Source organism: Lepidochelys kempii, chromosome 2 (genome assembly GCF_965140265.1).
Source record: "Lepidochelys kempii isolate rLepKem1 chromosome 2, rLepKem1.hap2, whole genome shotgun sequence".
In the NCBI taxonomy this organism is placed as follows: domain Eukaryota; kingdom Metazoa; phylum Chordata; order Testudines; family Cheloniidae; genus Lepidochelys; species Lepidochelys kempii.
Window position 1 is genome coordinate 191,274,117 of NC_133257.1, and position 22,835 is coordinate 191,296,951.

Genomic DNA, 22,835 nt, shown 5'->3' on the forward strand with positions numbered 1-22,835 from the left:
TAAAGCTCACCATTCTTTTTAGATAAATACAATTTTTCTACTTACAGTTGCAATTTTTAAGTTATCCCTAATATGCATCCGGTCAGCATCCTTCTCAGGAACAGGATCAGCGCTGTCCAGGTACGCCAGCAAACCTGGTGGCTAAATCCACAAAAGAAATAATTTGTATTCCATAACCGTTCTCTGAATTCAAGAGTAAGTCATACCAGTGTAAGTGCATAATGTAGGTAAGTAGTCTATCATATACAAACCCCCTAAATTAAAAGAAAGGAAATATTGCCACATACTTGTCAAACACTTGCAAGTTAGGAAATGCTAACACTAAAGTTGCACAGGCAACGTTAATCTGGCCCCCCCTTGTGCATATACATTCAGATAGTATGTAATTAAAGACTATTTTCCCCACACAGAACCCTGCTTCATTCAGTACACAGGATGGACTGTACTCAAGAAGTTAATCAGGGTTGCATAGTGAGCAGAATGTTGTATGTAGGACCCCTGCCCCATTTGTTGGGGAAGCTGGAAGTTGTGTAGTGAATGAAGCAGGGGACTGCAGGAAGAGACACAGGATGGCCTTATGTTTAATGCAGTTAATCAGGGGCATCTGGCACTGGCTTCTGTCTGAAGACAGGATACTGGGCTAGCTGGACCTTTGGTCTGACCCAGTATGGCCGTTCTGATGTAAAAGCCACTCTACCCATGCTACAGAGTTCCAATGAGATTTTCCCAGAGGTTTAGAACTGCCAAATTTGCTGTCTCCATGAAAATTAGCACAAGAGACATCCCTGACACCAGGGCAATCCCCATGCCCAATTTTGAGCCCCTTCCCAGAAGCATGGAGATGCTAGAACTTGCCAGTGATGGTTGAAAGTATTTAACATAGTTTTTCCCATGTATTTCTTTGCCTTAACTGAATTTTTGTTTTGTCTTTTTAAAGAAAGTTCAGCCTGAAACAGAGACCCGGCAAATATCAGCCAGAATGGTTGAAGTTTGACAAAATTATAAGCACTGAAAACTCAGTCCAATAATGGAAAGGATAAGGCAACCTTAAACTATTTTATAGAAGTTCTTAGATACTACACTGATAAGGGAGTAAAAAGTGCCTTCCAGCAGTTCTTTAAGCAATGAGTAACAGCAGCATAGCTACTAGATCCACCTAGAATCAAAGATTTTAGCAAGTTTCCCTTGGACTAGGATACTAGCCAAATGAACAATGATTGCATCATAACTTTCCCTCACCCCAAAAGCCAAACCCTTCAATGTAAAGCAATAAAGTTAGCTGTTTGGCAATGCTTCCAATAAACTTACTTAAACTTTTAAAAAGCATTATTTACTATATCTCCTGTGCCCTCGTTAGAGCTTGCCCCTTTACTGGCTTCACTCCACACTCTTTCCTGTTCTTCTCAGGTATAGTTAGTTGAAACTTTTTACAACTAAAGAGAATACCAACATTTGAGGAAACATGAACTGACCAAAAAAAATATTTAGAAGTGGTGTTTAAAAAGAGTAGATCACTCACTTACCAAAATACGTTTCAACAAGCTCATAGCAGTTGCATTTTCAGCTGTCCAAAGGCCCACTAAATGTCTACTTAGCTGTCTGAAAAATGAAGACATGAGAAATTTTTACTGTTGTCTTGGCTAGAACAGTAGGTTTTTAATCATTACTGTGAATTCAGTACCGCCTTGTAAGAGAGTTTACATTGTCAGCACATCCAACACTCAGATGCCCTTTGTTCACAAGAGCAAGAATAAAAGGTATGTTAATGTGAACTACGTACCTTTTTGTAAAGCCCTTCAACTTGCTGCTCTTTAACTTCCCCATGCAGACCCTGCTGGCATGCTCTAAAAAAACGGTTACTTACTTTCTCATAACGGTTGTTCTTCGAGATGTGGTGTTCATGTCCATTCCAAGCAGGTGTGTGCATGCCGCGTGCACTCCAGCTGGAAGATTTTTCCCCTAGCAGCGTCCGTAGGGTCAGCCTGGGCGCCCCCTGGAGTGGCACCTTCATGACGCCCAATATCGGGCCCCGCCGACCCCCACGCCCTCAGTTCCTTCTTGCCGACTATTCCGACAGAGGGGTAGGAGGGTGGGTATTGGAATGGACATGAACACCAGATCTCAAAGAACAGTTACGAGAAAGTGAGTAACCGTTTTTTTTGAGTGATCGTTTATGTCCATTCCAAGCAGGTGATTCACAAGCTAGAGCTCAGAAGGTGGGGTCGGAGTTATCCACAGAAAAGAGCACGGCTCGCCCAAAAGCCACATCGACCCTGGACTGTCCTGTAATTGCATAGTGCGACGTAAATGTATGTATCAAGGACCACGTGGCTGCCCTGCAAATTTCCTGAATAGGGACTTGTGCCAGGAATGCCGCAGAGGAGGCCTGGGCCCTGGTAGAGTGAGCGGTTATCTGCGGAGCGGGCTCCTTTGCCAGGGTATAGCACTCCCTTACATAAAAGAATAGACAGACACAAATCAGACGTCAAGAATTATAACATTAAAAAACCAGTTGGAGAACACTTCAATCTCTCTGGTCACTCAATTACAGACCTAAAAGTTGCAATTCTTCAACAAAAAAACCTTCAAAAACAGACTCCAACGAGAGACTGCTGAATTGGAATTAATCTGCAGACTGGATTCAATTCAAGCAATTAACTTGGGCTTGAATAGAGACTGGGAGCGGATGGGTCATTACACAAAGTAAAACTATTTCCCCATGTTTATTCCCCCCCCACTGTTCCTCAGACGTTCTTGTCAACTGCTGGAAATGGCCCCACTTGATCACTTAAGGTGAGCTATTACCAGCAGGAGAGTGGGGGGGGGGGGGACCTTTTGTAGTGATCACTCTCGTTACAGTCTGTATGGTAACACCCACTGTTTCATGTTCTCTATGTATATAAATCTCCCCACTGTATTTTCCACTGAATGCATCCGATGAAGTGAGCTGTAGCTCACGAAAGCTTATGCTGAGATAAATTTGTTAGTCTAAGGTGCCACAAGTTCTCCTTTTCTTTTTGCAAATACAGACTAACACGGCTGCTACTCTGAAACAGGGAGCAGGTGACCAGAGGTTCAAATGGCGGGCCTGTAAGCCTGGAGAGGACTAAATTGAGGTCCCAGGCAGGGACAGGCTGACGCATGTGTGGGAAGAGGCTGACGCATGTGTGGGAAGAGCTTGTCCAAACCCTTGAGGAAACAACTGGGCATAGCGTTTGCAAAGATCGAGAGACCATCTGAGCCTGGATGGAAGGCAGAGACAGTGGCCAAGTGGACCCTTATTGATGACCGGGACAAGTCTTGATGCTTTAGGTGAAGGAGGTAGTCCAGTATAAACTGTATGGAGGCGAGGAGTGGCAACTGACTACGTTGCTCCGCCCAGATGGCCAGGTAAGTAGCCCTGGTGGAGGGCTTTCTAATACCCAGGAGGACTTGTCTGACCCGGTCCGAACAAGACAGCTCTGCAGCACTTAGCCATGGAGCATCCAGGCCGTAAGGTGGAGCGACTCCAGATTCGGGTGCCGGAGTTGGCCCTGGTCCTGTGTGATCAGGTTGGGGACCAGCAGTAAGGTGAGTGGGGCCACTATGGACATTTCCAGGAGCGAGGTGAACCAGTGCTGACGCGGCCACGCCAGCGCTATTAGCATGACTTGGGCCCGGTCCCTGCGGATCTTGTGGAGCACCCTGTGGACTAGTGGGATGGGTGGGAAAGCATACAGAAGGCAGCCCTCCCATGAGAGAAGGAAGGCGTCCCCGATGGACCCCAAGCTGTGGCTCCCGAGGTAACGAAATGTCTGACATTTCCTGTTGCCCGGAGTGGCAAACAGGTCTATCTGGCGAGAGCCCCAGAACCGGAAGATTGAGCTCATCACATCTGGCCGAAGGGACCTGGTTGAGGCTGTCCATCAGCGTGTTTCGCACCCCTGGGAGACGTGAAGCCTGCAGGTGGATCGAGTGCTCTATGCAGAAGTCCCACAGCGCAAGGGCTTCTCAGCACAGGAGAGAGGAGCGTGAACCCAGTTTGTTGATATAAAACAACGTTGAGGTGTTGTCTGCGAGGACTGAAACACATCTGCCCATTATGTGCATTTTGAAAGCGTAGCATGCCAGACACACTGCCCTCAGCTCTTTGACATTGATGTGAAGAGCGAGGTCAATTGGAGACCAGAGGCCTTGGGTCTTGAGGTCCCCTAGGTGAGCCCCCCAACCCAGATCCAAGGTGTCTGACACCAAGGTGAGCGAGGGCTGGCAAAAGGCACCCCGGTGCAAACCATTCGAGGGTCGAGCCACCATACGAGGGAGTCCAGTACCAGGTGGGGCAGGGTTACGACCCCGTCCAACGCATCTCTGGCTGATCGGTACAACCGACACCAGCCAAGGCTGTAGTGGGTGCAGCCTGAGCCTGGCATGCTGCACCACATATGTGCAGGAGGCCATGTGTCCCAGCAGCTTTAGACAGTTTCTTGCCGACGTTGTGGGGAACCATCTGAGGCTCTGTATGATGTCCTGAAGTGAGCAAAACCTGGCCTCCGGGAGGTATGCCGTGGCTTGGGTAGAGCCCAGGACCGCACCTATGAACTCTATCCTCTGCACCGAGGACAGAGTAGATTTCTCCTCGTTCAGGAGGAGACCTAAGTCGAGGAAGGTCCTCCTTATAAACTTGATCTGAGTCTCCACCTGGGCTCTCGAGCGACCTCTGATCAGCCAGTCATCGAGGTATGGAAAAACCTGTATCTGGTGTTTGCGCAGGAATGCCGCGACAACTGCCATACATTCTGTGAATACTCGGGGGGAGGGGGTGTCAGTTGACAGTCCGACCGGCAGGACGGCAAACTGGTAGTGGCCTCTGTTCACCACGAACCTGGAGGTACTGTCTGCGATGTGGGACTATTGTGATATGAAAATACACTTCCTTCAAGTCGAGGACGGCGTACCAGTCTCCTGGATCCAGTGAGGGGATAATGGAGGTTAGTGAGACCATGCGAAACTCGAGTTTCTTTATGTACTTGTTGAGCTGTCGCAGGTCCAGCATGGGTCTGAGGCCCCGGTTGGCCTTCGGTATGAGGAAATACCAGGAGTAGAAACCCTTGCCCCTTAGTTCCTGAGGAAACTCTTCCACTGTCCCTACCGAGAGGAGGGACTGCACCTCTTGAATTAGAAGTTGCTCGTGAGAGGGGTCCCTGAAGAGGGAGGGGGAAGGGGGTTGAGTGCAGAATTGGATGGAATATCCCCTCTCTACCATGCAGAGCACCCACTGGTCTGAAGTAATTCCAGACCAGGCATGGTAGAAAGGGGATAGACGGGACGAGAAAATAAGATGGGAAGGATCCAAAGGTTGTACTGGCAAGCCGTCCTCGACCGTACCCTCAAAAGGGTGGTCTAGAGTCCGGTGGGGCCCTGGGCTGGCCAGAGCTTTGTCTAGAGGGAGGGCATTGCCTCCTCAGAGTGCTCCTGTTCTGCCTACACGGAGCGTCCTGGCGGTTTTGGGGTTGGTAAGGATGAGGGGAAGGTTGAGGCCTAAAATGTCTGCGCTGGGTAGCAGGCGTGAGAAGCCCCAGCAAACAAAGGGTAGCCCTCAAGTCCTTCAAGCTGTGAAATCTCTTATCCGTCTTCTTGGATAAGAGAGCTACACCCTCGAAGGAGAGATCTTGAATGGTCTGCTGGACCTCGTGGGGAAGACCAAAGACTTGTAGTCAGGAGCCTCTCCTCATAACTACCCCTGGGGCCAAAGTGCGGGAGGCCGTACCCGCCGCATTGAAGGCCACTTGCAAAGACGCTCAGGAGACCAGTTTCCCCTCCTCCACGAGCGCAGAGAACTCCCCCCGAGCTTCCTGGGGCAGAAGTTCTGTAAACTTCGCCAGAGACGAGCAGGTGTTATGCCTGTAGCGGCTTATTATGGTCTTCTGGTTGGCTATACGAAGTTGCAGGCCTCCTGTCGAGTAGACCTTCTGGCCAAACAGGTCCAGTTTCTTGGCATCCCTGTTTTTAGGGGTGGATTCTTGAAACCCTTGACATTCTCTCCGATTGGCCACATCAACCACCAAAGAGTCCGGAGGAGAGTGGGTGTAAAGATGTTCATACCCTCAGAGGGAATAAAGTAGTGGTGCTCGGATTTCTTGGCCGTAGGTGCCAGAGAAGCGGGAGTTTGCCACAAGTTCTTAGATGTTTCAGTTATCGACTTGATAAATGGCAATGCAACCCTGGATGGGCTGGAGGGAGCCAGGACATCTATGACAGGGTCTAAATCCTCTTCCACCTCCTCTGCCTGAATCCCCAGGCTTTGGGTGGCCTGCCTCAAAAGCTGTTGAAGAACCTGGTTGTCCTTGAAAGCTGGGGCCGTCCAAGTCCCTGCAACCGCTTCATCGGGTGAGGACGAGGAAGAGAGAACATGAGGTGGGCCCAGTTCACTGCCTTCCACTCTCCCTGCCCCCCGGGGTCCCTCGGCATGCGGTACTCAGGCTGTGGAGCCAGTACTGATGAAGAACCCTGCGCCGCAGCCAGTGCCAGGACAGGTAAAACTGGTGGGACCGAGACCGTCGGGGTCGGTAGGGACGGAGCTGAGGCTTCCACCAGTGCTGTCACCTAGAGCGCCGGTGCTGGAGCTGGCTGGAAACCATGTGAGTCAGCAGGGCCACTCTGCCCGAGGGCTGCGCCGTCATCAGCGGCGCTGACTGTGGCACGAACGACGCCAAGGACACTGACACCGTTCTGGAGCACGGACCATGGACTTGACCCTGGCTCTGACGGTACGCCCAGGGTGTCCAGAAGGGCTATTGAGCCAGTGGTTGCCACTGTTGCTGCCACGGTGCCGGGTATGGTTGGTGACTGCGCCGGGACCTGGACCTTCTGCTTCGCGATCTGCTAGATCGAGCCGAGTCCACCTCCGACTCGGAGGTCTCCAAATAAGATGACCATGGAGGAGCAGTCCTCTGGGTTGCCAACAAACGACAACTCAATTTCGGGGAGCGGTGCGCTTCCTGCATCTGTGCGGACGGTGCCAGAGATGGAGACCGATGGGCTGTCATGGTTGGCTTATCCCTGGAGTGGCAAAGGGGGCATGCGGTTGCCACAGATTTGTCCCTCCTTTGGGGGAGGACGACACCGGGAGGCACATCATGTCCATTGCCACCTCGAACGCCTCCAGCGTCGATGGTGGTTGTACGTCCACCAGATGGTCCAGGGACCGAGGAGGGGTTCGGACTCGACTGGACCCCAGCCGGGTCAGGAGTCGACAAAACCCTGGGCAGAAGCGAGGTGTAGGCATTCTGTCCCGAGCGACTCGCGGATGGCACTGGTCCCTTAGATTTCAAGGGGGCCAATCGGTCCCTCACCGGCCTCCTCTTCTTTACCGGCACTGGAGATGGAGAACGGTGCCGAACTGAGGCCGATGCCCAATGGCCCGAGCAGTGGCAGTGGGCTTTAGAGTCCTTAGCAGGGCCCTATTGGCACCGGAGCACTGCGCACCGAAGAGGACGTGCTCGGTGCTGGGTCACTGGGTCCCGGGTCAGATTGCCATCTCAGAGCCGCCTCCATGAGCGGGAGTTTTAGTCTCTGCTCTCTGTCCTTAAGGGTTCTTGGGTGGAAACCCTTGCAAATACGGCACTTCTCCGTTTGGTGAATCTCACCAAGGCACTGCAGGCAAGACAAGTGAGGATCACTCTTGGGCATAAACTTTCTACAGGAGTCATGGAGTTTAAACCCCGGAGATCCGGGCATACCCCCAAAGGGGAAACGAACTATGTGAAGAAGTATAACTATAGAGAATAGCTATTGAACTATGTATACTAACAACAAAGACACTGCTAAGGCGCTTGCTGTAAGAGCGAGCAAAGTTCCAGCTAGTCGTCATGGGCAGTAAGAAGGAACTGGGGGGGAGGGTGGGGTGTCGGCGGGGCCTGATATTGGGCACCATGAAGGCGCCACTCCAGGGGGCGCCCAGGCCGACCCTACTGACACTGCTAGGGGAAAAATCTTCCAGCTGGCATGCACGCAGCGTGCACACACCTGCTTGGAATGGACAATCACTCGAAGAAGAAGGTACGTTAATTTGAACTAGTTACCTTTTAAAGCATGCTAGCACGGTCTACACGGAGCAGTTAAAGACAGAAACATACTGGAAAGCTTTACAAATTGCACCACTTTGGTGCATATTGCCAGTGCCATGTAGATAAGCCTAAAGTTATACTTGGAGACAATGATAAAAGTAGAATTTTCACAAACAGATCACATATCTGAACAAATAGAGGAAGGCACTCCAAAGGCAGACTACTAGGGAAAGATTATCCTTCCCCCATACGTTCCCATAAGAAAGTTTAAGTATCCAACTTACATAGTAAGCAAAGAAATGTATGCCATCTTGATCATTAAGGCCACATTAAAACTGGACTGTGAGGAATTCAAGAAAAGTGAGTAGTGAAATCTTGTTTGTGAAATTGTACTTTTTGTACTGTCACATTTAAAGTGCTTCTAGGCAAAGCAGTTAAAATGCAAAGAAAATGTCTAACACTACACCCAGTCATAATAGAGTACTTCACTTGAACCATTTAAATATGCAAATTAAGCTTAAAATGAAGAATGATTCTTCTAAAACAAGAATGGAAGCTTCCAATGTTTCAGCTTTCCCACATATGAATAATGCAAATATTAACCATCACATGAAATAGCAAATGAACTTGACATACCTATTTGTCAGCATCCTTTGATCTGCGCTTATTGTAAACATAGCAGTACGTAAATGACGAGGTAAGGCACCTTCACTGAGGGCGAGATCTTGCATTTTGGTAGCAATCTCTTTATCTCCTTCCTTTGGAAACAGAACAAGATGATTACTATGGAGAAAATATTAATTGAGCTGTTCTATCTTTAGTTTACAATATTCATTACAAACTATTTTGACCATTTGACTCATTTAAGTACATGCATTTTGGGTAATTCTGAATGGTTAATTTGGGACTTCTATTCAGGATGCCTCCTACATAGCTTTAAAAAATGAATTCTCAGCAACAAGGATCAGAGGATCTAACTGCAGTGAAGTCACAAGAACAGAAGCTTTCCAATTTGCTATAACAGGAGTACTTGTGGCACCTTTGAAACTAACAAATTTATCTGAGCATAAGCTTTCATGGGCTACAGCCCACATCAACCCTGATGTGATTAAATGCCATCAGGGGCTTGTTCACCTGTACATCTACCAATGTGATATATGCCATCATGTGCCAGCAATGCCCTTCTGCCATGTACATTGGTCAAACCGGACAGTCTCTACACAAAAGAATAAATGGACACAAATCTGACATCACGCATCATAACATTCAAAAACCAGTAGGAGAACACTTCAACCTCTCTGGTCACTTAGTAACAGACTTAAAGGTGGCAATTTTGCAACAGAAAAGCTTCAAAAACAGACTCCAACGAGAAACTGCTGACCTGGAATTAATTTGCCAACTAAATACCATTAACTTGAGCTTGAATAGGTTTCAGAGTAACAGCCGTGTTAGTCTGTATTCGCAAAAAGAAAAGGAGGACTTGTGGCACCTTAGAGACTAACCAATTTATTTGAGCATGAGCTTTCGTGAGCTGTAGCTGTAGCTCACGAAAGCTCATGCTCAAATAAATTGGTTAGTCTCTAAGGTGCCACAAGTACTCCTTTTCTTTTTGAGCTTGAATAGCGACTGGGAGTGGCTGGGTCATTACACAAATTGAATCTACTTCCCCATGTTAAGTATCCTCACACCTTCTTGTGAACTGTCTGAAATGGGCCATCTTGATTATCACTACAAAAGTTTTTTTTCTCCTGCTGATAATAGCTCACCTTAGCCTCTTAGAGTTGGTGTGGCAACTTCCACCTTTTCATGGTGTGTGTGTGTGCGCGTGCGCATTATATAACACACACAAACATGAAAAAGTAGAAGTTTCCACACCAACTCTACGAGGCTAATTAAGATGAGCTATTATGTCTATCTATCTTCTTACTTTATGTTCCATTCTATGCATCTGATGAAGTAATCTGTAGCCCAGGAAAGCTTATGCTCTAATAAATTTGTTAGTCTCTAAGGTGCCACAAGTACTCCTATTCTTTTTGCGGATACAGACTAACACAGCTGCTACTCTGAAACCTGTCAATTTGCTATAAGACATTAGTTTAAATAGCCATTACAACCTAAAAATGGAATATTTAGAGTAACACCAAATTTGCTCATTTTAGAAGGAGTGATGTTTTGCTCCACAGCAACCAGCCCCACAAATTCAACCTGGTATCTGAAAGAAAAGCTGGATTTTCTTGTGTACTACCATCAGTTAAAGAATCTGCAACTTGAACTTAGTTAACAGTGCTGGGCTTCACAGTTCAGGGCAACTGGACCCATATTTCCCACAGTGGTCCAGCAAGGGCACCTACTCTCAGGCTTCCACCAACTCTGACTTACAGCTTCCCAACAGCTGCCTTTCTTGGATGAAGACCTGTCTCTCACTCCCTTCTGACTGGGCTATTTCCAGGCTGCACAGGTCCCTGCCTTCACTGTGTTATTCCCAGCAGAGCCAGGCTTCCCAAACACACCTGCTTGCTTTCAGAGACTGACAGAATGCTTGTCAATGGTTACAAGTTACCAAACAGCTCTTCTTATGCAAGCCTATTTTATTCCTAAAATAAAAACCTACTCACATGTTAATAAGTTTACCAGAGATTTCCCAACCCTAACATGGGCTCTGACTGGAGCAGTCCCTCAAAAACAGCTGACCCAAAGGGTTTCCTTTGAGTTTTAAATACATCACAGCTTCAGCTCAGAACACACACCCAGACTTATCGGTCTCAGTAGGCCCAGTCCTTCCTTCCAACCCTTGTCTAAGGACTTGGGGAGGACCTCCGTTTGTCGAGGGCCCATTTGCTAGATCAGGAAGAAGGTCTTGAGCCCGTTTAAAGCCAGTCTATTTGTCCAAAAAATCCTTGTCTAGGAGCCATGGAGAATTCAGTTTGAACTAGTATATGCATACCTCTCCCTGGGGGCAGCTTCAAGGGGCTGATAATGGAGAAGGTACATTAGCATCCCTCTCCTACTAGAGAAGGTATATCCAACAGCTCAACACATACACAACTGCATTTTTACTGCAATGGACCTCAAAGGTATTAAACCTAATTCAATACAGTTTAGCTCAGTTCAAGAAAATTCAGTCTGTCACATTATATATGTACAAGCCAGAATAGACTCTCATTCTCCTATAGTCCTTCAAATCTTTACCACTGAAAACTTGGAACTGGTTTTTACTACTGACAAGCTGCAGATTCCAATTTCCTATTCAGGAAAGAAATAAAGCCACATTCAACACTTCTCAGCATGTTATCCCAAAGTAATTGTTATTAAAAAAAACAAAAACAAAAACACTCACCTCTATTATTGCCTTCATAACCAAACCAGCTCCTTTTACAATTGCCATTGAAGGGTGCTGAAAAGAGTTTGTTACAATTTAGCAACAGCACAAAGTAACTTCCATTTTTATGGGGAAACGAACAGTTCAATGGATAGGAAACTGAACTTTATCTAGGATGCAGTTCTGAATTCAGCTCTGGTCAAAAACTACCAAATTTTTATAGCTCAGGGCCCCTGAAATAAATTAAGAGCTCTGACCTGTTCCTATGAATAAGAGTCCATATTACAGTCATGCCAAGAGCACTACTGGCAGTTTTCTGGGTACTCTCAAAGACTGAAATGATCAAATGGATATGGAAACAATTCTTCTCGGCCTGGTCCGCACTACGAAGTTTTACAGGCAAAACTTACCATTTGCTAGAACAGCCTTATATGCAGCCACACACAATTTTAAATCCTGCTGACAAAACCCTGAGCTTCTGTTGGTCAAATTAAACCAGTTCCCAGAGCAGAAAAAACCCTCTACCAGCACTCTTCTACTGGCAAAATGCCTGTGTGGATGCTCAATTACTTATACAGGTACAGAGAGAGTTCTCCAGCAACAATCCCACAATGCCACTGTCCCCACAGACTTTTTGAACTCTGTAATCAGTGACTGGAAGCCCATGCCCTTTTGAAATGCCTCTGTTCCTGCTAGCACATAGGTATGGCTTTAGGTAGTAAGAGAACAAAAAGGTCTCACCTGAAAGAGCTTAAAGAGGGTTCTCCCATTAGATGCTACCATCTCTAACAACATATCAAACTGCTGCCCTTCAGTTGTCTCACTATACGGAGCACAGAGGGCAAATGTAAGGAAGTCCAGAAGTGAACTAATAACAAGAGCACCTGTCCCATGATCCTGAAATTTAAATGAAGTGTATAAGAATTTTAATCATAGCAACTGGTTTTAAAATCTTTGCTTAGAATTTTTCAGTATTGTCCTTGAGCTACAAAAGGAGTACACGCACTTCCCCCCACCACCGTTACCTGTATTCTACTTGTAGCTAACAAATAGCAGTATTTCAAATACAGAAAGATAAAAAACATTGCCATCATTTTAGTGTGGCAAAACAAAAAAAAGTTTCCAGAGCATCCCACAAAGGATTCACAGCAGCAGTGAGTCCTCTAAACAGAGTTGAAAGGTTTTTTTTTTTTGAAAACCAGAAAAAGCTCAAATAAATCAGAGCACTACAGATCAGAGGAGCGACAGTTTCTAAGTAGTCCTTTTAGAGTCCTTGCAGGAGTTTGTTTTGTTGGAAAGGATTGATTTAACGGGAATGCTTTTCTGCCTATATTAGGCTGAACACATTCAAAAAAAGCTGATGAGAGCCCTCTAAGGGCATGTCTACACAGCCCTGCATTTTGGACAAAGGGGGTTTGAATAGGACCAAAGTGCTGCACTGTAACTCCTCTGCGTGGATGTTGCAGGCACAAACTTAAAGGTCCCGAGTTATCATGACTTTAGTCCTCTTTGGTAACTCAGGACCTTTAAATTCACACCTTTAGCATCCACACAGGGGAGTTACAGCATAGCACTTTGGTGCACACTGCTATTCATATGCCCTTAGTGCAAACAGCAGGGCAGAGTAGACTTGCTCTTAGGTTCTGTGGAGAGCTTTCACTCGTCTCCCCAGATACAAACTGACTGAACACAGCCTCAATATCAATTACAGATATATTTTTGCGTTTGAGCCACCAGTGCAAACTTCTCTTATGGCAAAGATACGCACAAGCTTACGTTAAAGGACTTGCTACATATGACCTGTCAAACCCTCAACCTTTAATATTTCAGTACTTTTTCACGAACTATGCCTTAATCTATGACTTACCACATGAGAATTAAATTTCTCTAATAAGTTTTCCAGAAACTTCTTTGAAGAAAGAAGGGAAGCTTTGTTCAGCTGCTCTTGCCTCAAGTCGTAATCATCATGCATAGGCTATTTGACAAAGAAAGCATTCACAAATGCAGTCATATTTCAGCCTTCGAACTAAACTTAAAGATCTGAACAAGTCTTTTGATGTAGCTGAATGAAGCTACAGTCCACCAAAATTTAACACTAACAGTGAACTCATGACAAAGGAAAACAAGCTAGTTAGGAGAGTGAATCCTATTTCTACTTCTAAATAACCATGGACAACCAAGTCTACTCATGTGATATCCTACTATTTCAACCTGGGATATCCTATGTACACTGCAAGATACGCATGCACTACACTTTCCACACAAACCCCATTTTCAGAGCCTTGCAATTCACACATTTAATAGTTTCAAAATAGGAAATATCTTATTCTGTAACATAGTTGTGAGTTAAACACTTACACACATGAGAGCACACAGCATGTCAATAGAAGCATGGGTTACTCCATCATTGTTTCTTTTAAGAGCTTTTACCACCTTAACTCCTAGACGTTCCCGAAATCTGTCACAAGAAAAAAGGTAATTTAAAATGGATATTGCAAGTGCGTTTACCTTTTAGGTATCAAGATATTTTTCTAAAAAGCCTTTGATATCAAGCCTTTGAGCAGCTCACTCAGTATTTAGGGCTCGTCTATAAGACCTGTTAGTGTGCAGCAAGCTGGGGTATAAGTCTACCTCACGCTACCCTGCTGCATACTAATGACTCATTTTCACTAGCACGCTACATTGGTGCCACTGCATCACATCAGGTGAAGACACATTGCGTCGACAGGAGAGCACTCTCCCGTCAACGTAATTACTCCACCTCAACAAGAGACGGAAGCTGTGTCGGCAGGACAGCATCTCCACCAACAAAGTGGCGTCTACAACGCGCTAAATCAATGCAACTTACGTTGCTCGTGCGGTGGTTTTTTCCACACCCCCCAGTGACGTAATTTATATTGACTAAAGCCGTAGTGTAGACAAGGCCTGAGTTTCTGCATGGACCCTTCTGCTGTGCACTAAAGATTCTGAAGTTCACTTTGATCTACTTCCATTTCAAAGCAGAGTAGATCAAAGTGCACTACAGAATCTTTAGTGTGCAACAGCAGGGTCCACATGGAGAGTTAGTATATGTCTACACAGCAAAGAGAAAAACTGCAACTGGCCCGTGCCAGCAGACTCTAGCTCGTGCTGCAGGGCTTTTTCAGTGCTGCGTAGCCTGCCGGGCTTGGGCTGGAGCCCAAGCTCTGGGACCCTCCCACGCTGCAGGGTCCTAGCACCCAGGCTCCAGCCCGAGCCTGAAATTCTACACAGCAGCGAAACAGCCTTGAAGCCTGAGCCCCATGAGCCTGAGTCAGCTAACACCAGCCAGCTGTGGGTCTAGTTGCTGTGTAGACATACCCTTAGAGCCCAGCAGGATGGTGTGGGGTAGACTTAGCGTGGAGCAAGCTGGGGTGTAACTGCTCATATGTTCACAAGCCTTTAGAGGACCTCTCTATATATTTTCCTTTTCTTTCATTTCAACTAAACAACGTACATTATGGCCAAAAGAAAGTGGAGTCCAAAAGCCCAAAGTCAGAGTTCAAAGTATGACATAATGGTAGTTACAGTAAGGACATGGACTTACTAAATGCACAAAGGAAATTAGCTATCACTTTACATGACCAGTGAAGAGTTTACAATAGACTAACGCCCAAATAATCAGAGAATTCAGTTCTTAAAAGAAAAAGTATAGCTACAAGAAGATTTTATTTTAAATTTGCCCAATTTGTTCTATTTATAAAATTTTTCACAATAACCTTTTAAAAGCCACATACATACTCTTAACACACATAATGAAGGCTAAAACTGATTTCATTTTCACAAAATAGCCTAATTGCAACAATGAACAAGACATGCACAATTTCTTCAGAAAGTCAGTCAAAAGGTTTCCAAGATTGCATCTTAAATCTTTAAGCCAATTATGAGTATGCCAATTTGCAACATCTCAAAACCTACTTCCTTCACTTCTTTCTTTTTGCCCCTCAAATACATGCAATCTAAGGTGTAACTGACTTTACACTAAGCTTGGTGCTCACTGCACCTTTTATCCCCTGGGGAATGTATGGAATTTGTAATTGCAGCTGATGTGTCACCAGAAAGATTAAACCAGAGGTAGTCAATTATTTTTTAGTCCAAATTTCTTGGTGAAGGTATAAGTCAAGGTCCAGAAGCCAGAGAAAACAAAAAACAATAATGAAAAGTAGTAAATAAAGATTTTGGGGTTCATTCAAGAGTGTCTGGCAGTCCATCTATTGACTACCCCTGGATTAAGCCATTATATTTGTTCAATGGGGGAAGAAAAAAAAAAATCAGTTTCACCAGTAACTATTTAACATACACTATAACTTAAAAGCAGAACCATAGCTGGCAACGCTAAAAGATTAAAGCTTAGTGTTGAGAACCCCTAATTTAGAAACTGTCAGCAAGATGCAGTTTACGCTACCAGGTGATCCAGTACCAACCACCTTATAGTAGCAGTTTCATGTATGTAAGACTTTATAGAAGTTTTTCTGACGCCTCAGCTATTATGGATGATCCCAACCTCAATGCAGATTCAACGTTTCAAGGAGACTAGTGAGTATAAGCCTTTAGAACATTATTTAAGCGGATAGCAGGAAACTCTTACTTAGGAAGCTGAGTAAAGGCAAGGAAGCCAGCTTTTGAAGCAACTAGTCGTCTCACAGCTTGGAACTGGCTTTCAAGTTCTGCGTTAGATGCTACAATGTCCCCCTCTTGAGACAGTAATGCTGTTATGGCATTATTAATCAGTTTCTCCTTGTTTTCAGAGAACAGACCCTAATAAAAGAGTAAGAGCCATTAATACTTGCATAAAGTAACAAAAACTGTAAGACGTTGGGCAGAGAATTAATTCTTACATCTTGTGTTACTGCATGCAGAACTCCACTGTATGAGATGTTAGCATTGAACCTGAACACAGCATCTGCAAAATTACCATCTGCAATGAGAAACAAAATGTAGTTGGGAGTTACATATTTTAAATGGCTTAAAGATATGTTGTGCTATAAAAAAGAATGCACTTTGAACTGCAGTAAAAGCTGAGCTTACTTGGAGGAGCAGCTAAGAACCGGAGGTGAAGGCTCTCTACTTCCTCATCTACAGGCATACTCAGCAATCCCCAGCGCTGACCTTTGTGCGTTGGGGTCATTTTCACACATACATCTCTATTGCCAGAGGCTCTTACTCCATCCAGCAAGCTAGCTAACAGGGAATCTCTGAGAAGAGAGAAAAATGTTTAGACACTTATTACCCTGTGAATTTAGACACTTAACTGGAAAATTATGATTGTTATAAGGAAAAGGTTGAGCACACTGACTGAACCGTAAGTACATGTGCCCAATATTTCTACTGGAATTCACACAGATCAAGGTTTTCCACTCTTTAAAGTATGCAATGCTACCAAATACAAACAACTGCATGAGCCAATGACCTGACAAAACTATAGTGGAACTCTTCCACTAACAATAAGAGATATGTTAAGTGATAGTGGATGGTGCAGTATGGTAAGGAAAGTAGTATTTCAGCTAGACTAGATTTTTCTGGCCTATTTTTTCTTGCATGTGCTACATTCCTTTATTTTCTGCACACAAGCACCTTGCTCTACAATCAGACGTGTCCAGCCTATGGCCCACGGACCATTCACAGGCCACCAGAGCATTTCAGAAGGCCCACTGCCCGCTTCCACACAATATATTAACAACTCATTCATTAGCATTCTGTTGTCATGTTAGTTTACACAAGGGTGTAAATAGGCTGTTTCTATGTACAGTATTGTCTAACTAAATACATACAAAATAAGCTGAACTTAAAATATAAATCAATACAGGTGACTTTAAATCTTAATATGTAGAATCTATTTGGCCCCCATAAGTTTGTGCTTAGGTTTATATGGCCCTCCTGTGTAATAAGTTGAGCACCACCACTCTACATAATGCCCTCAGCCACATTTAATCCATACAGGTATGGTGGACAGACAAAGAGGGGGAAAGGGCGGGGGAGGAGGAGAGAGGAGAGACTAGACCAATTCAGTCCAGACAGTAAACAGTACTGGCACATGGTTACCAGCTAAACATCTAGGATTTAACATATTAACTTTCAATCAATACTTGTTTCTCAAGATAGAGCTTGTTAATACTGTCTCTCTCCTCTAATCAACCTACTTCCTAACACTCCAGTTTGTTTAAACAGCACGTCTAACTACAAAACTTTTCAAAACCTCGTCAATTACCTTGACACCAAGTGGACAAAATATATATTTCTAACTGACCCTCTATAACTGTTCACCTGTATGGGATAATATAAGTGTAGGAGAAAAAATTTTCTTCCACTTTCCCATTTACTGAAAGCAGATAGATATGGAACACCAAGGAGTTCACAAATTTAAGTGAGACGTCACATGTTATCTGTTTGAGGTAGTACAGGCATCTTCAAGGGGGAAGTCAGAGAATTGAAGGCAGGCTTTGAATGAAGTGAGTCTGAATTTGGCCCTTGAAGGTGTTTTTAACTTCACACAGCTTACATTATATTTTTGTCATTCAACTAATTTCCCATTTACATTTCCCTGTAATCAAACTTTTAAAATACCTCTCTGTTGAAGAATATCTTCGGATTTGTCCCTTGATAAATTCAATGGTAAAAAGCTGTGGATTTTCACAGTCACGTACTAGTGCAAATACCTAAAAAGAAGAAGCCATGTAATGAGAGCACCCACACTTATAGGAAACATTTAATGCAATTCTCAGGTAGTCAAGGAAGTGAATTGTTGAACCAATGCTCAATGTTACAATATATACTCAAGTTTCAAGGAAATGACCCCCCCCAAAAAAGAACTGCAAGTGTAATCAGAACTTCCTAGAATTTGTTTTGTCAGCTTTTTTGATTTAGGTTTTTTCAAAATGAATCCCAAGAATGGTTTCTGCATCTTTAGAAAATGGGGTCTGACAGAATGAACACAGTAAATAGTACTAATAAGTGAACTTCAATTTTAATTGTCATGTTGCAGTAGTACTATAGAATATTGTATTTTAATAGTCAAAATGTATTATTCTAAACAGGATTGTCACCTACCTCTCCTAGAGGTTTCAGTGTCACAATATTATACGTAGCAGGATCCCGCTCTACTAAGCAAGTTTCTGTAAGGGCTAATATTCTTTTCACAGGTTCCTTAAAGAAAAAACATGTTAGAAAAGGGGACCTCTTTTTTAGCCACCTAATAAATCAAACAAATAAGATGTAGTCTAAGTTTGTAGACCTTACCGAATGTCTAGGTGTTATTTTTTGAACAATAAATTCTGCTAAAGATGTGATAGATTCATCATTGCTGTATTTCCCAAAGCGAAGGCTCAAGTATTGCTCAAATTCTAAAGCTTCTTTCCTTATTCGGAGAGAGATGCCTATATAATTGCCAGCATGTTCTATTGCACTTTTGATAATTTCTTCCCTTTGCTCAGATGCAAACATGTGCTGCAAATTTTAGGAAGATATATTTAGGTAAGTTTAACACAAAAAATAAGAAAACTGAACATCAGCTGTAATCAGCTCAGGCTTAAAGTTTCTTAATAGTTATAAAAAAAGTGAACTTGTTTATATTGCATGACCGTCTGATTTTTTTTTTTATTAGTATCATTTACTAGTGAATGTTGTTAACTTGAACAAATGACATACTTTCCCTCCTCCACACAACTGGAAACACTAGGACAATAAAGAATTAACATTTCTCCTCAGCACTTTGTAACTTGACCTCACTAGTTAAAATGGTTATAAAAATATTTTAAGTAAAAAGACATTTTCCTAAAATAATCAGAAATAAAGTATTATTCAGAAGTTAATAATCAACAATACCCATTGTAAGTTTTTTGTAAAAAAGAAATAAGAAACTCAGTATGTCTTGAATCGCTTAACTCATGTTTCCCTCTTTAATAAATAGAAAATTAAAACAATTGTGGCAACAGTGATGTAAAGAATCTAAAAAGTTTAAAGTAATTCCTATTGCAGAGCTATCTTATTTTGCTGCACACCATTCAATTGCTTGCAGTGTAGTCCACAATAAATGGCTTAAGATTTTTATTTTAATTCTGCATGGCTGTATGGGTTCTCTGCTCCCTCATTTTAACTTGTTCCACTCAAGTTTATACACAGGCAGATAATAGCCAGTCTCCCAGTTAGTACTCAAGGGGACTTGGACAGAATTCTGTATTAAATGTTTTATTGAACCAACTTCTGTTGATGAAAGAAGCTTTCAAGGTCTGTGGAGATTAAAAGCTTGTCTCTTTCACCAACAGAAGTTGGCCCAATGTCACTGCCAACTGTCACTGGGACCAACATGGCTACAACACTACCAATATTAAAATGTTGTATAATTGGCCCTGTTGAACTTAACAAACTATTCAATCTACAAGCCATTTATTATCTGCCATGTAGTGATTTGAACTTACAGGCAGGAGAATGAGACAGCCTCATACTTATTCTGTTTATGTAAAAAACTTCTCATGACTTGATATACATATGTCTAAAATGTTATAATACTCACCAATCTACTAAATCCTCCATAAAGTATAGCGAAACCTCCCTGATAGTCAGAGAGATCAGCAAAACCTTCAATATTTCTGTAGTCATAGGAACACAGGACTTTATTAGTTGCAGGATTAATTTGATCAAACCCTCCAGGAGTCACTTCCAGAATCACAGGTTTTCTCACGTCACTCCAGTGATGCTTATAACAGTTGTATCTCTATGAAAGAAGGAACTGCTGTTAAGTCCAGAGAAAACCAAAAATATTTCTTCACCTCCTGAGGACTACATCTACACATAACAGTTCTTTAATTTGAGATGGTTTTGTATGATCAAGCAAGTGTCCCCAATAAATCTGAAAGCCATGACAGCACAGCATGGTTTGACCTATCTTTACATTGTAATTGATATAAGATTAACCCAGACCTGACACACTGTTCACTTACGGTCTATTCACACTGAAACATGAGCCTGGGCTCAAGCCTATTCCCTCCCCGCATCTATACTGAAATTGTGCTAACCCAGTGCTCAGACCCAGGGTCCTGGGATCCTGCAAGGTAGGAGGACTCAAGGTAGAGCCCAGCTGGAACCCAGGGGTCCAAGCCTTATTGCTTTGCAGTGTGGCTGCAGCCTCGCTTGACTCAGGTCCTGGGAGTCATCCAGAAGTATGACAGTTCCATGAGACAACTATCCCAACAACCTGCAATCCACTCTGAGAACTGAAGTTACCCCCCCTTGGTGAATGGGAGCAGCTCAGGTGAGTGTTAACCTATTCTCTTCTGATAGTGTGCTTGCAGAGAGTGGTGATCAGAGAGCCTCCTGGGTTGGGTGATCTGTTCAAGCTTCCTGTAATGTGCAGGGTAGGCAGTAAAGTTTTCCCACAGTGCACCTTGATTGTAGGGCTAGAGAAGCCACATTCTGCAGGGGACACTAGGGACTCTGGCATATGGTTACTCTGACTTGGGTCTGAGCACTGCCGGACGCCAGAGCCCTAAGTTTTAGCACGAGTTAGAAGAGCCTTAAATGCAGGGTTTAAATGCTATGTAGACACTCAAACCCAGGGTTCTCTATCATGGGTCAGTTGACTCAAGTCCTACAAACCCTGGGTTTACATTGCAGCATAGACATAGCCTTAGACAGGGAATCCCCAACACATTTCAGCCATTAGAATCTTGATTGTTCTATAATAGTGCTATGGAATACTTGTTTAGTAAGTATCCCTTCAAAAAAGTCCTACTTGGTGTAGTCCTAGAATGGTAATAGGCTTCTAGACACTCAAAAGGATATAAATGAACAAAGCCATCAAGACAGAAGACCTATTAAGATGCATTCCAGGGAAACCAGTGGATGTGAAACCACGTGTCAAGGTATGGGTGTTAAATGCATAAATCTCATAAGCTGACGTACTACAGAGAGATTCAGTAGCTAGTTTCCAGTAAGCTCTTTCAAGCTCTCCATAAATCCATTTGAGAAGATATGCTTGGAACTTTTCCCCAACTCCCACTATACACCAAGAATTCTCTTTTTTCCTCCCCTTCACACTGGCTAGAAATGAGGTGAAGTCCTCCCAAAGTACGTAAGTGCTACTACACATTTACTTTCAAATGCAAGTCTTTGCTGAACAGTGTTCTGATAACTTCACTTTAATTTCAACTATTTCTAATTAATAATATTCAATCTCCTTTTAAAGTAATTTTTGAAATAGATCTGCACTTCTGTAGTTTGCCTACTATGGTTACACCACATAAATGTAACTTGGTAGCAACCCTTGAAGTATATTTTTTCCAGTTTGTGCAGTTACCAGTACATTACCTCTCTGCTCTCTATGGAGAGTTCTCCCATAATGTTCATCTCACAACATTTAAACAAAAGAAAAAAAAAAAGAAAATTACAAAACCACAAAATTGGCAGGAAATTCAGATTTAGGTGTAGTAGGTAGCCGTAACTATTTAAAATATAAAGGGACATGGTCAACTAGAAATTAGTCTGTTTTTACAGTATTTGTAATTATGAAATGACTGGATTTGTAGTCCAATATAGACAGGCCAGATACTTGCCCTTCCTGTGATTTTTCCTTCTGAAAAGTCTGTTCTGAATCTCTGTAAAAAGGAGAATGAAAACAAATAATTCGTTGTTTTAATTATTCCAGAAGGACTCCGACTTGAATCTCTTTTGGATAGTCTAAAACTTAAAGATTTAAAAGTTGTATATTTAAAGGGCACCGTTTTATATAAACGGATACATTCGCTCCATTGTTCACCACCAGTGATACTCAGACAGAGGCTCACGAGCCACAAGTACCTCTTTAATGTGTCTCCTGCAGCTCTTTGCAGTATGATATTAAAACACTGTGCAATTTAATTATTAATCAATCTGAATGCTTTTACTGTGTTATTAACAAAGGTGAAAGTAAGCTGGTACGGTGTACTGGTAAGAAAGCGGCCGCCGGTACAGGCCAGTACACGGCCAATGTTAAAGCGTTGCTGCAGCCAGAGTAAAACGGGCAGCTGCCCCGGGGCCGGGCGATTTAAAAGGGCCGTGGCCAGAGCCCCAGGCAGAGCAGGCCAGGCAACACGGGAAGCACCCCCACGCTTTGCGCCCAGCATGGCCCCTCACCCGGGGTCCCAGTTCCTCACCTGCTGGCCCCTCTGCTGCCATCCAGGATCCCTGAAACCGGCCCCCGTTCCTGACCCCAGCCTGGGGCTCTGCAGCCTCCCCCAGCTGTGATCCCAGCCTAGGATGGTGAGGCGTGTGGACAGGGACAGAAGGAGGTGCAGCTCAACACCCGAACCCAAAAAATTGTTCCAGCACCACTGGCCCCACCCCTTCCACCTGAGACTCTGCACCTTCTGGTGGCCTGGAGCTGGGCCTCCTACACCGTGCCCAGGGGCCTGGCAGCATTGCGTACCAGTAGGAGATTTAAGTTACTTTCACCCCTGGTTATTAACCAATAAAATCATCAA

General features: G+C 43.9%; 1 protein-coding gene across 11 annotated transcripts in view; it reads right to left on the reverse strand.

Annotated features, from left to right (window-relative positions):
- The window catches only part of DNAJC13 (DnaJ heat shock protein family (Hsp40) member C13), a 131,835-nt gene that overhangs the window by 83,638 nt on the left and 25,362 nt on the right, over positions 1–22,835 (reverse strand). For 9 of the 11 annotated variants that reach the window (XR_012157482.1, XR_012157481.1, XM_073333222.1 and 6 more), the window contains exons 5-19: positions 21,930–21,971; positions 19,892–20,092; positions 18,619–18,825; positions 18,430–18,525; positions 17,947–18,038; positions 16,411–16,577; positions 16,221–16,300; positions 15,971–16,140; positions 13,723–13,822; positions 13,232–13,339; positions 12,106–12,261; positions 11,383–11,439; positions 8,682–8,803; positions 1,524–1,599; positions 46–141 (exon numbers count right to left, since the gene is read on the reverse strand). Coding sequence is in view for 9 of the 11 variants with exons in the window: in XM_073333222.1 (XP_073189323.1) it covers positions 46–141; positions 1,524–1,599; positions 8,682–8,803; positions 11,383–11,439; positions 12,106–12,261; positions 13,232–13,339; positions 13,723–13,822; positions 15,971–16,140; positions 16,221–16,300; positions 16,411–16,577; positions 17,947–18,038; positions 18,430–18,525; positions 18,619–18,825; positions 19,892–20,092; positions 21,930–21,971 (1,770 nt within the window). In the remaining 2 variants the exon portion in view is untranslated. Of the gene's footprint in view, positions 1–45; positions 142–1,523; positions 1,600–8,681; positions 8,804–11,382; positions 11,440–12,105; positions 12,262–13,231; positions 13,340–13,722; positions 13,823–15,970; positions 16,141–16,220; positions 16,301–16,410; positions 16,578–17,946; positions 18,039–18,429; positions 18,526–18,618; positions 18,826–19,891; positions 20,093–21,684; positions 21,972–22,835 lie in introns of all 11 variants that reach the window. The other 2 variants (XM_073333220.1, XM_073333219.1) reach the window with 2 other exon arrangements.